The sequence below is a fragment of the Aspergillus eucalypticola genome (genome assembly GCF_003184535.1).
Source record: "Aspergillus eucalypticola CBS 122712 chromosome Unknown BO83scaffold_14, whole genome shotgun sequence".
In the NCBI taxonomy this organism is placed as follows: domain Eukaryota; kingdom Fungi; phylum Ascomycota; class Eurotiomycetes; order Eurotiales; family Aspergillaceae; genus Aspergillus; species Aspergillus eucalypticola.
Genome location: NW_020290288.1, coordinates 201,891 through 214,334, shown reverse-complemented (window position 1 = coordinate 214,334; position 12,444 = coordinate 201,891). Strand labels below are relative to the sequence as shown.

The window sequence follows — 12,444 nt, the reverse complement described above, 5'->3', positions numbered from 1 at the left end:
TCAGGGAGAATGGAACACAATAAAGTGAATAATTCACTGCTTATGTAGATCTCAGTTTCACACAAAGAATCATCCATTCCAGGAACGGCAAATCGGAACGTATCCGGTACAGAGAAAAGCCCATTGCGCGGGTGCCGATTAGCCGTTTGGACTGGCTAATGGATCTGGACCGCCACTTGTTTGTTCCTTTCCCAGCTGGAGACTCTGACGACATGGCCTGCGGGCTGACACGGTACAAAGTAAATATAAGTAGTGTGGATAGTACACTATTTCATCCATTGAATTTTCCTATACTACATTGTTCACGTATTTTGCTCGGTAGAATATCTCCCCTCTCCTCTCCCTCCTCTCCTGTCCTGTCCTCTTCGTTGATAAGCTTCCATTGCTCCCCATCCTCTACTCCCTGGCTAGATAAGCTCTCAGAATGGCAGCACAAAAGCCCAAGTACCCCTTGGGTAAGATTGAACCCAACTCGGCCAAGTATTTTGCCAGTTGCACACTTGGAGGAATCATTGGTGAGTAGTCTGCCATCTAGCCCTCTTCGCATCACCGAGCTTCTATACTAACCACCTCGAACAGCCTGCGGTACGTATAACCATCCCATCTCCAACCACATCCACACCCACACCACCAATCCTAATCCCAATTTCTCCCCACAGGCCCTACCCACACAGCCGTCACACCCCTCGACCTTGTAAAATGCCGCCGTCAAGTCGACCCCAAGATCTACACCTCCAATCTCTCCGCCTGGCGCACCATCATATCCAAAGAAGGTCTCCGCGGCATCTTCTTCGGCTGGACCCCCACCTTTGTCGGCTACTCCTTCCAAGGCGCCGGTAAATACGGCTTCTACGAATACTTCAAATACCTCTACGGAGACCAGCTCTTCCCGAATGCGAACCGCACCGTCGTCTTCCTAGGCGCCAGTGCCTCGGCCGAATTCTTCGCTGATATGGCCCTCTGTCCGATGGAGGCGATCAAGGTACGCATGCAGACGACGCTGCCGCCGTTTGCGCATACATTGCGCGAGGGATGGAGCAAAATCGTGGCGCAGGAGGGCATGTCGGGCTTGTATAAGGGGTTGTATCCGTTGTGGGCGAGACAGATCCCTTATACCATGACGAAGTTTGCGACGTTTGAGGAGACGGTCAAGTTTATCTATAAGACGTTGGGCAAACCCAAGGAGCAGTTTAATGGATTGCAGCAGACGGGAGTCAGCTTTTTGGGAGGTTATATTGCGGGAATCTTCTGTGCCATTGTCAGTCACCCGGCGGATGTTATGGTGAGTAAGTTGAATGCGGATCGGAAAGGTGAGTTATCCTGTTTTTCATTATAGTCGATTCATGGTGTTCAGGGTTATGACTGATGCTGTTTAGCTGGTGAGGGAGCTATGACTGCTGTGTCGAGGATCTATAGTAATATTGGGTTCTCCGGCTTGTGGAATGGACTGCCTGTGAGAATTGTCATGCTGGGTACATTGACTGGATTCCAATGGTTGATGTAAGTGACGATGAAGCTTGATCAGACTGAGAGCTGGATGCTGACGCAAATATATAGCTACGACTCATTCAAGGTGTTCCTTGGGTTGCCGACTACTGGTGGACATTAGCGTTATGTTTACTCCTTTGCACGGATAGATCCGTCTTTTTCTCATGAGCAGTAGCTTTTAGGAGTTAGTGCAATGTAATGACGATAATGAAGCTTTAGTGTGTTGCTCCTTTAAATACTAGTTTATAGTAGTGTAGTGGAATACCCCAGACTCCGCTGACCGCCCAACACCCCGACCGGCAGAACGTGACTGGCTCTGCTTCTGCTTCGGCTTCAGCTCCGACTCGATTCTCGTCCCATCCATTCCTCTCAGATCCGCCTCGCTGCCATCCAATTCACCTCGGGGATTCCCTTCTCATTTCATCAATTGCCCTGGGTAATTTCTTACCTGTTCGGAGTCACTCGCGCCCCCACACTATAACTACCCCCCCCTAATCGCGCATCTCCGAACATCCTAAATTCATCCCCAACCACTTCGCTCCTCCGACATCCCTTGACCATCAACCAACACCACAACAACACATCAATCGCGCTACCCAACCCTACCTTCTACTTCTCAATAACCACACCACACCACCCACTACCATAATGGAAGAAACCCGCCAACCTTCGACAACCTCCAACCCCCCAAGCGTCGAAAACGCCTACAAACGCAAATGCCTGGCCCTAAAAAAGCGTCTCAACGAAATCGAAGAGGAAAATGAATTGATGCGTCTCCGCAACCGTCGCGGCTGGCAATACATCCAGAAAATGCGCCTCGAGTCATGCATTCTCCTGGAACGACTGGCCAAGGTCACCGGCATGACGGAGGAAGCGCAGGCCGGCGTGAACCCGGAACTGCGCGCCCGGGCATCAGCCATGATGACGAATGTCGCAGCCGTGACGGGTGGAGAGACAGGGAAGAATGGTGCTGCCGGTGCGCCGCAGTTCCTGGAGGACGAGACGGAGGGGAGTTCCGATGAGCAACCGCCTACTGTAAGTTCTCATCTTTTCTTTCTACCTTCTTTGGTATATTTAGGGTTTGAAGGTTCGCTAATGGTACTGGATGTGATTATGTACAGCCCCAGGAAAGGCCTCTGCGCGTGAAGCGATCCAGGAAATCCAACTTGCCCAATGATGCCAATTTAGAAGATGAAGCGGCGAACAATGATAACAACACTGAAAGCAACAGCAAAGATAAAGAGAAGGAGAAAGACGCCAAGGATAAGGATGCGACGGAATCTGGCGCCGCAGCAGCAGCTGATGGTGATAACGGTAACGGAGATTCGTCGTCCTCGTTGCCGCGACTAGCCCCCGCCCCGTCGCAGGATGATATGACCTCGTCATTCCGCGTTCAACCGGGTAGTAACGGGTCCGCGAATGAAAAGGAGGGTGTTACTAGTGATCGCGGGAGCCATAACCCTGAATCTGCGGAGCAGAGGGGTGATGGTGGTGTGGAGGATGAGACGACGCCGATGGATATGGATGCCAAGGAAGAGGAGGAGGAGGAAGCTAAGGAGAAGAGGGAGGGGTGATTATTAACTTCTACCATAACCATACCCTAGACTTTTCTTTTCTTTTTTTTACTTTATTTCTACTTTTCATATGGACTGTTCTCGTTTCCTTTCGTGGTGGTCTATTTTTTTTTCTTTTCTATGTGATGTTCTGGTAGTAGGTGTTATTTCCATCGTCGGGTTATATTCCATTTCGTCTCTGGGGTTTGGGGGCCTTTTTCCTGGGCCCTCTTCTATCCTCCCTCTTTACTCTTCTTATGTGTTCTATAGTATACGATGGGCAAAAAGCGTTATTATTTCTTGTTGTGTGTATGTGTAAGAGGGGGAAGTAGGGATACCTGCCTTGCTTCATTATAGAATAGTCATCCTTTGCTCTGTGTAGTCAGTAAAAAACTAGTATATGTGCATCGATCATCATGTCTCGCCATAAATCCTTGATATCACAAGATACGAGGCCAGACAGATGATGATGGTTCATCTACCAAAAGCCCTTGTTTCAGGACGAGAGATTAACTGGTTAATCCTACAGAGTGAAAGAGCTGCACAATGATCATAATGGCTTCAGCTTAAACAAGTCTAGGGTAGATTCGGCTCAACTCTGGAGCAATCAATGGGTGTAATATACAGTTCAAGATAAGTTATCGTGCGGTGTAGAGAAACTGATACTAGATACTAAATATAGATAGATATTTATTGTCCGTACCGATGCAAGGAGGGGCTTTGCTTTGTTAATTCCCACTTTCACTCCTGTTCCCACTTTGAATGACAGATGTATGCCCGAGCCCCTTAACTCCGCTGAAGTGAACGAATACTGAAAGAGAACACTCAGTGTGGTGTGGTGTGGTGTGGTGTGGTGTGGTGCCGTGGTGATGGGGCTGTAGATGTATAGCAAAGGGTGTCATAGGGTAATGCAAACGAGGCAATAGTTGTAGTAATTGTTAGTAGAAAGGGTAGGTAGTGTTCACTCCACGCCAGCGTACAAGTCAACTACGATGTTGATGGCTGCGACTAGGATTTCTGCCGCAATGAGAACAATTACTGTGACGTGTGTTAGTTGATTAGAACAGGTTGACGCAGGGGGTGAGAAGGTGCTTACCGATCCATTCAAGATACTCACCGTGGCGGTGAGTTAATTGATCTTTGAGGACGGCGAGAAGATCCGCTATCACGTCCAACCGCTCAGTGAGCAGGCTTACGCGCTGGTCCATTTCAAGGTAACTGCGGACGGCTTGGTAAACCGGTTCTAGCTGGGGCTCGGCCCACATGAGTTCGGGAGAGTCTAGAACCGAGCCTTGCAGGTGGATGTTGATCCGTAGGATGAACAATTCGCCGATTTGCATGTTGATCTGGCGCCGGGTGAGATTGACACTGCCTGTCTGGGCGATCTGGGCGGGTAGGGGTGCGGTGTTGGAAATGGTCTCAGATACGAGGTCTTCGAATAGGGAGGTTTTGACGGATTGGGCTAAAGCGTGGGAGATGGCCAGTTTGATCATGTGGTTACGCGGGTCGCGCAGAGAGATGAAGTCGTTGTATATCCGGGCTTGATATTCGCGAGCATAGTAGAAATTGAAGTTCTCAACCTGGGTATCTTCGGGACTGAGGATGGAAGCAGCAAACTTGGAAACATCGGATAGGAATCGTGACTCGTGTGCAGGTGACATGCCCCATATTACGACGGTGCCGTAATCGAACAGGAACACTTCAGGGGTATGGATCGTCGTGTCGAAATCGGGATGTACATCTCCTTGGTGGTCCGACACGGCAGTAGTCGAAGCATGGTCCATATCGGTGGCGTGGGATTGAGAGTCCTGTAGGTCTATGAGATCTTCCCGCCGAGAGTTCGTATTATCCTGGACCTCAACCACACTGTCCGAGTAGCGGCGCTCATTAGACGGCCGTTGACTGGGGTGACCGTCACCCATGTTTATTCCATTATTCGAAAGACCCCATGTGCCATTCTGCTTCTCCTCATAGCTGTAGTCATATGGCGAGTAGACACATTCGTCGTAGAGCTTTGGGTTGGCCCCGCGGGTCTTGGAGCGAGACTTGAGAAACTTGATTATCCCTTCTAGTCGGTACGAATTGGCCGTGCAGTAGGCAGTCACTCGCGGCAAACGCTCTCTGTCGGCCTTTCCTAACTTTGCAGCGTGACTCCTCGCTGTAGGTTCTTTGATTCGGGCAATCTGCGAATAGACATCGGACGGAAAGTCATCACCACCGAGTTCCTCCTCAGCCTCAGTCACAGGATCGGGAAGCAATTTAAGTTTCTGCGCATTTTTCGTCGTTCTTTGCGGTCCGACTTTGGGGGCTGCAGCGATTGGGGTGTTTGTGGTGCTGAACGGAGCGCCATGGCTGTTCCGCCGGCGGAGCTTGCTATTCAGGGCGGAGAGGCCGGTCGGTCGGTAATGGCTCTCCTGAGAATGCGGCGCAGATGAAGAGCCGGATTGGAGAGGTCGGAAGGTGGGATCTGCGGAGGTAGAGTCATGGTATGTGCTGACAGTTGCCAATGGGTTGAAGGTGACTGTCCGCGGCGGACGGTTTCCTCGCGGTGACGTATTGGAGGAAGTCGGGAGGTGATGCTGGGGGAGGAGCGGAGAGGATTCTGTAGTAACCATGGTGGGATAGGGGGTGGGGGGATGAGGCACTGCTTAGAGCATAATCTGCAAATGAATGGCGGATTGCAGGGAGGGAGATCTTTGGTAATGGTGGGCAGATGAAATTGAACAGGAGGGAGGAAGAGGGAGAGGGAGAAAGAGAGAAGTTGATTGAGAGAAGAAAGTCGAACCGATCAAATGGAGCTCCAAGCTCTGCACGTGCGCCCGCCAGAGGCTGCCAATCTGCCCAATCCGGTGCCCCTCCTCTTTATGTTCTCTCTCTCTCTCTCTCTCTTTTTATTCTCTTCTTTCCCTACTGGTAAATTTGAGTTTTGTCTGTATTTATGAAACCCTCGTTAAAATATTCCCGACGGCCTGGTTTGGTGCTGCTTCGAGAAAAAGAAAGCAATGATCTGCAGCGTGTAGATCGTACACTTCCCCAACTTTCTACCCGGTTGTACGACTCCCGGTCAAATATGCATACAACTACAGGTGTACTCTTTCTTTATATCAGGGATGCCTCTGTACCACAATTGTCGTCTGATATCCTATTATGGTAAAAGGTTCAGTGGTACCCATTGGCAGTATCGCAAGTGCTCCGCTACAAAGCTCAGTAACAACTCCCCAACTCATCTAACCCTAAAGAGTAAATAATTGCCATGTTATGCACATCGTAACACTACGCCCATTGTTGGATCCACAAAATTGCACTATTAATATTTTGATTGATTCTCGAGACGGGAAAGCGTAAAAGAGCGCCCAAGACCTGCTATTTGCGCACGAATCCCGAGGAACCGCCAGTCGTCCTTCTCAACCCATTCAAAGCGCCTGTGTTGCGGGATTTGTTCAGCCAATTCTGCTTGGCATTGCGCCCGGTTTTGGAGGCCTTGGGCGGCAGAACCGTCTTTGATGGGTTCTTGGATACACCATCATCCAACACCCGGATAGTAACATCTCCAACCCGCGCATCCTTCGGCGGCTTCTCCTTCTTGTCCAGGAACCGTAGCTTGTTGGGCTTCTTCTGCATGATAGACCTCTCTTCCGCCGGAGGTGTCGGGGGCCGGACATCAGGGGCCGCATTGAGAATATCATCGGGAAGAAGAGCGGGGAGGGCCGATCGTCGCGCATCTTGCGTGGTAGTTCCTTGAAGAGTCTCAGTGCTTTCCGACAACAGATCTTCAGCCTTCGCTTCCTTCTTCTTTGCCAACTTCGCCTGGGATTTGCGCAGCTCATCCAATTGTTTCCGTTTGTCTCTCTTCAATTGCTCCTCTCTGTGTAGAAAGTCAGACTATACCCGAATATAGTACCAAAAATAAGATATGCGCGCATCACTCACATTTGCCTAGCCCGTTCCTGCTTCTTAGCTTCCATCCTCATCTTCGACAACTGTGCAGAGTTATCGACCGTCTCTGGGGCCTCGTCATCATCACTGCTGTCATCATCTTCATCCTGTTGTGCCTCCGTAGTCTCCTCAATAGCCGCAACCTCCGGAATTTCCGGCTCCTCGCTATCAAAGCGGAAGTGCTTCTTCGGCGCCGGCGCTGCTGAAGGTTTCTTTTCCTCCTCTTGCTGCTGCTCAGGCTCCTCGGTCGACTCCGTCATCTTCTTCGACTTCTTGTTACTCGAAGGCTTGCTCTGTGATTCCTGTGTCGTCGCCTCTAGACTGCTTCTCTTCCGCCGCTTGTTCTTGCTCTGGGTCTCAGTGGGCTCAGCACCCACGGGTTCGGACTTGCGCTTTCCATTCGATCCATTGACTTCGGGCTCTGTCGAGGATTGCTGTTTCTCAGCGGGGAATTTCCGCTGTCTTGTTGCCGTGACCATTTTCGATGTATTTTCAGATGGGGCGCCGGAGGAGGTGGTAGTAGTAGTAGTAGGGCGCAGAGTTTTGGGAGAAGATTCGTCGGAGTCCTGTCGAGAAAATAACCCCTTTGCTGCTGTCACAAACTGAGAGAACATAGAGGATCTAGAAAGTCCCCCGTGTGACATGTAAAAACATGGAGAAATGTTATTGCGCTCAAAAGTCGTTCAAAAATTCAAGATGGAGATCCAGCAAATTTGGTCGGCGTCTGGGATTTTCCGAAGGCGGGCGGCTGTAAGTGGGTCGGATATAGTTTAGCAGGATGATTAGCTTCATTTTCTATTTATCGGGTGGAAAGTGCTTTAGTCTAGTATGCCGTTCAAATAGTTGTCCTGTAATTGTAATTCTCTTTGAAACGCCCATGCATGCCAAATACCCCGTAGCAAAGACATACCCACAGCGCCAAAACACCATTCCATCGCAAGTACATGCTTTTAAAATTCCCGACCACATCATCGATCAGCACCAGCATCACCTCGCACCAATCATCTGCCTCCGCTCCATCACCTCCTCATTCGCAGCCAAGAAATCATCCTCTCCAATATCACTCGCCTCATCCCAGAACTTCCCATGCTCATCCCCATCATCCCCACTAACCGTCCACATACTCTCCCGCAGTCGCTTATTCCGTTCTCGATCCTCTTCAATCCGCTGCTCAATCTGCCGTTTATCCACACGCATCCCACTACCCTTCGACCCTCTCGGCGTCCCATGCTTGGACCTCGCGTCACCACCACCATCACCACCAGCACCCCCTTCTTCGGCTTCCAGATCCAAATGCGCGGGGTGAGTTTCCCGATCCTTCAAGCCCGCATCAATCTCCGCGATCGTCTCGGCGGAGAGAATTTCCTTGCTCTGTAGACCGTTCAGGACTCGACGGACGTGTTTGACGTTCGCGGCCCCGGAGCCGTCGGCGGGTGCGACACAATCAACGATGCGGAGGATGTCGCGTTGAATCATGCGGACGTAGGGCGCGTGGTCTTCTTTCGTGGCCATGTCGCAGAATTGTTCGATAAAGTACATGATGTTGGCGCGGTTGTTCATGTTGTTCTGAGGGGAGAAAGGGAGTATATGTTAGCTTAATTACGTACATGATAGAAGAATTGGAAAGAAGGTGTGGGAGGACGCACTCTTTCTAATTGCTCCAGGATGCACGAGTGTAGGTCCTCGTCCATGTCGCGGTATTTGAGCGCATAATGCGCCGCTTTTTGGGATGAGGTCACCGAGGCGTTCAGGTGCTGCAGCTGCGCTGTGAAGCGCATGCGCACCTCGAAGGGATCGACCATCATCTTGGTGTATGGGGCGTGGTCTGGATGTTTATATTGAGGAAGTGGAGGAAGGAAGAAGATTCGACAGTTTATAAGGTGACTAGAAGTACTGATTTCCATGCCGCGGCGATTGATCGAGACTGGCCGATGGGGAGGGCCTGAATGGGACATTCCGATTGGAGATTGGAAAGGCGGTGGGATGCGATAAGGCGGGCAGAAATTGTGGGGTTCATTTGCTTGTCCAGTCATGTGCTTTGCTTTATAGCATACCAATTGACATCACCGTTGTTGCATATCAATTCTTTCTTGTGTTTACTCCGTGATATTCTTATAGTTTGGGGTAAAGGACGGGTGGGTCTTTCAAGAAGATACTATTTACACAACTGAACTTAAGCAAAGTCTAGATACATGCCCACAACAATACCGCCCTAAGCCAATATCTGAGGCATACAAACCAAGAAAAACAAGATCTCGTTTGTAAACTCCGAGTTACCCAAATTCAATACATATTTCGAAACTATAGCAAGAGTTCACGACACATCGCGACATGCAAAATAGGTAATCCAAATCAAGATTGAGCATGAGATGAAAAGTATATGTTTCGATGCATCGCTCAAGAGACACTTCAAAGCGACTGTCGTCTTTCTATAGTGCTGGCAAGGCTGGTCCTATCATCGCTGTCAAGCAAGCCAACTTCCTCTGCCATAGTTCCCGGATTGAATGTCCTCTCGCGGAGACTTTCGTCCTTGTAGGCGTCCGGGCCGCTGACCACAGACCATACGTCTTTTTTCGTCAGCAGTCCCTGAAGTACACCTTTATCGGCGAGCAGAACATAGCGGAGACCTAGCCTCTGGAACATGCGGAGCACAATCAAAAACGTGGTGTTGCTGTTGAGTGTAATGGGCGTTTGATCCATCCAAGGTCGAAGATCCAAGGTTTCAGCGGGGTCTGCAAAGGGTTGATGGCTAAAGAAGACCTGCGTCGCACCTGACAACTCATTGTCTGACGGTTTGGTAGAGTACTTGAGAGCGTACGTAAGCTCATTGCGCGAAATGTATCCCAGTAAGATAGGATTCGACGTATCGGTAACGACCGGGAACCCACGGTAAGAGGTCGTTAGGAGGAGGCCACGAAGTGAATCGATCGTATGGCCAACAGCGGTGATGACTGTCATATCATCAACAGTGGTCATCACTTTATGAGCGGGAACGTCCGGTGGAGTCGTATCATCACGGTGATCGAGGAATGGGTACTCGTTCAGCTGAATCCAAGACTCATAGATACCGCGCTTTCCGAATATATCACCGCACCATTTGGACAACATGACTGCAATCATGATGGGAATGACATAAGTCAAAGCACCAGTAAGCTCGAACATGATGACCACAATTGATACAGTCATCCTCGTGGCGCCTCCGAGTGCCGAAGCTGCACCGATGATTGCATATATTCCAGGGGTCACACACGGGACATCTGGTTCGCATTTGCCGAACAAAAAGAATCCCGGGTAAGCCTCTTGCCACATCCGAAAGGTCATCCCCATACCACGTCCATACAGTGCTCCGATAGCAACAGATGGAAGGATGATACCTGCGGGTATGTCCAGACCAAAAGTTAATGAGGCAAGGAAGAATCCCAGGAGAGCAGCCATAAGCAAGAGGGCGATGGTACCCGCTGACGAGGCGCCCGTCTTGCAAAGGCCGAAAGGATCATCAGTTACAGTTCCTGTCCCACATTCTGCAAACAAAGAATGAACAAGTTCTGAGTTCTGAGCCCTCATAAACAGGTTCGGGAAATTGATCAGAGCGCTCAAAAGAGCGACAACTGCAACCTCAATGATCGGGCGAGCCCAATTCCGAGATCGTCGCCAGGTTGCAATCTTCATGTTCAAACGAATGAGGAATGCCCCGTAAAGGCCACCGACGATACCAAGAATGACAAAAGGTATCATCTCAAAGCGATGCCACTCGCGTGTATACTTGACTTGGTAAAGGACGATATTGCCCGTGCGGAATGGGTTGAGCGCATGCAGGGTGACGGATGCAACCATGGCACAGACAAAGCTCTGCCACATTGTTTTGTCCGGGAAATAGTACGACAGTTGCTGTTCAAAGATTTAGAATCTAGTTTTCCGTGATGATATTGGAAATTTACCTCTAGACTGAACAGGACACCACCAATGGGCGCTCCAAAAGCGACGGAGACGCCCGCTGCGGCCGCTGCTGATAGCACTTCGCGTTTCCGCGCTGTACAATTAGCCCAAGAAATTCAGTAAGGGATCGTAAGAAATACCTTCGTTATGATTGAGGCTATGGAATGGCTTCATCATAACACTAGCGCAACAACATGCGACATGGATTAAAGGGCCCTCTTTACCGAGCCACATGCCGGATGCGACGGACAAGCACTTGGATATGTCAGCAAGGATGCAGTGATGGGCACAGGGTCGTACATACAAGGCCCAAAGATTTGATTGCAAGGGTCCAAGGCCCCATGAAATGCCTTATTACAAAGCCACCAAGGACGGTCTTGATTTCAGGAATACCGCTATGTCTTGCGTAGATGGCGTAGGTCCGAACCAGAATGCATGCGCAAATGGCGAAGAACACCTGTTTCTTGATTAACACACTGCTAAATGGTGTTCGGAGAGGCTGAAGTACAGAGTAAAGGATGTAAAAAGTATACTCCAAAGCATATCCCCCACCCCGCGAGGAAACACCCAGGGCTTTCCTCCATGGTGTCCAGTCTAAACAATCAGAGATATCTGGAGTGAACCCGTTAGCAAGGGGATAGAAATATCTGAAAATAGCGGCTCACCGTCATGCCCCCAGCAGCAGAAGCTCCGATTCAAGTAGAACCTGCCACCCCCGGGGCCGGCTTTACAATAGCCAGTTTTAAGATCCGCTAACCAATCACTAGCAACATCGATACCAGCCGCAATGATCCCAACCAATACGCCTGTAGCAATCAACACAATCCAGACGTTACTGGCGTCCAATAGCTTGCGTAGATATCCAACAACGCCTTGTCCGCTCGCATAGAGGAGCCTCTTCCTTTGTCTTTCTTTGGTGTATTCGAAAATCCAATCGATTGCCGTAAGGTTGTCATAACCAACCCGTCGTCCTGGGCCCTCTACATACCAGTCCAAGAAGCCCGAGTCTTTGTGCGCCAAGTTCCCATTGCCGTTGCCATTGATCGGCTCCCCTAAGGGCTGGGCGTCATCCGAGCGTTGTTCATTCCGAAACCACGAGCCAAGTCCAGTACTTGTCGCAGGCTCAGCAGAACTATTCGAGAAGAAGTTAGGAAATCGAAATTTCGAGCGCGAGTGTTGTCTCTGTTTGCGCTTGAACGAGAGGCTATGTACACTTGTTAGCGCACGACTCCTCGAAACGGGTGCTAGGCTGGCCAGAAACTCACGGTTCCCGTAGCCCGCCGCTTAAAGGTACATCGGGATGCTGTGGATCAAGGCTGCTGCTGTCCTGTGCTGGTTCATCGTCGCTATAAGGCTGGATCAGCGATGACTGGGCTTCTGACTGTGGCCCCGGTCGACTCATTGACATCGCGAATAATACGTATCATAGGGACGTGTCAAGTGGCATCTCAAACAACGATGGTCGACGGGTGCCTATGAATAGCGATTGATCTCCGCGATTGATTGCGTTCCCGACCGGCAACTGGTGCCA

General features: G+C 50.2%; 6 protein-coding genes across 6 annotated transcripts; 2 read left to right on the top strand and 4 right to left on the bottom strand.

Annotated features, from left to right (window-relative positions):
• Positions 1–382: 382 nt before the first annotated feature.
• Positions 383–1,609, top strand: BO83DRAFT_417620 (putative mitochondrial phosphate transporter Pic2; the record flags this gene model as incomplete). Its single annotated transcript, XM_025534768.1, has 5 exons — positions 383–515; positions 580–585; positions 660–1,310; positions 1,377–1,500; positions 1,558–1,609. Exons 1-5 carry the CDS (start codon positions 425–427, stop codon positions 1,607–1,609), a joined length of 924 nt encoding a protein of 307 aa, XP_025387512.1. The 5' UTR covers positions 383–424.
• A 251-nt stretch (positions 1,610–1,860) lies between these two features.
• Positions 1,861–3,365, top strand: BO83DRAFT_437842 (uncharacterized protein). Its single transcript, XM_025536047.1, has 2 exons — positions 1,861–2,523; positions 2,610–3,365. Exons 1-2 carry the CDS (start codon positions 2,137–2,139, stop codon positions 3,060–3,062), a joined length of 840 nt encoding a protein of 279 aa, XP_025387511.1. The 5' UTR covers positions 1,861–2,136; the 3' UTR covers positions 3,063–3,365.
• Positions 3,366–3,634: 269 nt separating this feature from the next.
• Positions 3,635–5,787, bottom strand: BO83DRAFT_339047 (YagE family protein). The gene is made up of 2 exons (XM_025528527.1): positions 4,138–5,787; positions 3,635–4,079 (listed from the first exon to the last, which is right to left on the bottom strand). The coding sequence occupies exons 1-2, from the start codon at positions 5,654–5,656 to the stop codon at positions 4,003–4,005; spliced, it is 1,596 nt and encodes a 531-aa protein (XP_025387510.1). The 5' UTR covers positions 5,657–5,787; the 3' UTR covers positions 3,635–4,002.
• Positions 5,788–6,188: 401 nt separating this feature from the next.
• BO83DRAFT_361990 (uncharacterized protein) lies at positions 6,189–7,656 on the bottom strand. The gene is made up of 2 exons (XM_025529490.1): positions 6,972–7,656; positions 6,189–6,906 (listed from the first exon to the last, which is right to left on the bottom strand). Exons 1-2 carry the CDS (start codon positions 7,619–7,621, stop codon positions 6,405–6,407), a joined length of 1,152 nt encoding a protein of 383 aa, XP_025387509.1. The 5' UTR covers positions 7,622–7,656; the 3' UTR covers positions 6,189–6,404.
• A 196-nt stretch (positions 7,657–7,852) lies between these two features.
• Positions 7,853–8,837, bottom strand: BO83DRAFT_339040 (CTD kinase subunit gamma). The gene is made up of 2 exons (XM_025528526.1): positions 8,624–8,837; positions 7,853–8,543 (listed from the first exon to the last, which is right to left on the bottom strand). Exons 1-2 carry the CDS (start codon positions 8,780–8,782, stop codon positions 7,965–7,967), a joined length of 738 nt encoding a protein of 245 aa, XP_025387508.1. The 5' UTR covers positions 8,783–8,837; the 3' UTR covers positions 7,853–7,964.
• Positions 8,838–9,118: 281 nt separating this feature from the next.
• BO83DRAFT_339038 (chloride channel protein) lies at positions 9,119–12,400 on the bottom strand. Its single transcript, XM_025528525.1, has 7 exons — positions 12,179–12,400; positions 11,579–12,117; positions 11,422–11,525; positions 11,218–11,370; positions 11,054–11,168; positions 10,916–11,007; positions 9,119–10,865 (listed from the first exon to the last, which is right to left on the bottom strand). The coding sequence occupies exons 1-7, from the start codon at positions 12,319–12,321 to the stop codon at positions 9,387–9,389; spliced, it is 2,625 nt and encodes an 874-aa protein (XP_025387507.1). The 5' UTR covers positions 12,322–12,400; the 3' UTR covers positions 9,119–9,386.
• Positions 12,401–12,444: the final 44 nt, after the last annotated feature.

Coding starts and splice junctions, on each gene's coding strand:
- BO83DRAFT_437842 (XM_025536047.1), top strand. CDS start 2,137: ATGGAAGAAACCCGCCAACCTTCGACAACCTCCAACCCCCCAAGCGTC. Junction 2,524..2,609: donor CCGATGAGCAACCGCCTACT/GTAAGTTCTCAT, acceptor GATTATGTACAG/CCCCAGGAAAGGCCTCTGCG.
- BO83DRAFT_339047 (XM_025528527.1), bottom strand. CDS start 5,656: ATGGTTACTACAGAATCCTCTCCGCTCCTCCCCCAGCATCACCTCCCG. Junction 4,080..4,137: donor TGAGTATCTTGAATGGATCG/GTAAGCACCTTC, acceptor CACACGTCACAG/TAATTGTTCTCATTGCGGCA.
- BO83DRAFT_361990 (XM_025529490.1), bottom strand. CDS start 7,621: ATGTCACACGGGGGACTTTCTAGATCCTCTATGTTCTCTCAGTTTGTG. Junction 6,907..6,971: donor CAGGAACGGGCTAGGCAAAT/GTGAGTGATGCG, acceptor CTTTCTACACAG/AGAGGAGCAATTGAAGAGAG.
- BO83DRAFT_339040 (XM_025528526.1), bottom strand. CDS start 8,782: ATGATGGTCGATCCCTTCGAGGTGCGCATGCGCTTCACAGCGCAGCTG. Junction 8,544..8,623: donor TCCTGGAGCAATTAGAAAGA/GTGCGTCCTCCC, acceptor TTCTCCCCTCAG/AACAACATGAACAACCGCGC.
- BO83DRAFT_339038 (XM_025528525.1), bottom strand. CDS start 12,321: ATGTCAATGAGTCGACCGGGGCCACAGTCAGAAGCCCAGTCATCGCTG. Junction 11,526..11,578: donor CTGCTGCTGGGGGCATGACG/GTGAGCCGCTAT, acceptor GGTTCACTCCAG/ATATCTCTGATTGTTTAGAC. Junction 11,008..11,053: donor TAGCCTCAATCATAACGAAG/GTATTTCTTACG, acceptor CTAATTGTACAG/CGCGGAAACGCGAAGTGCTA.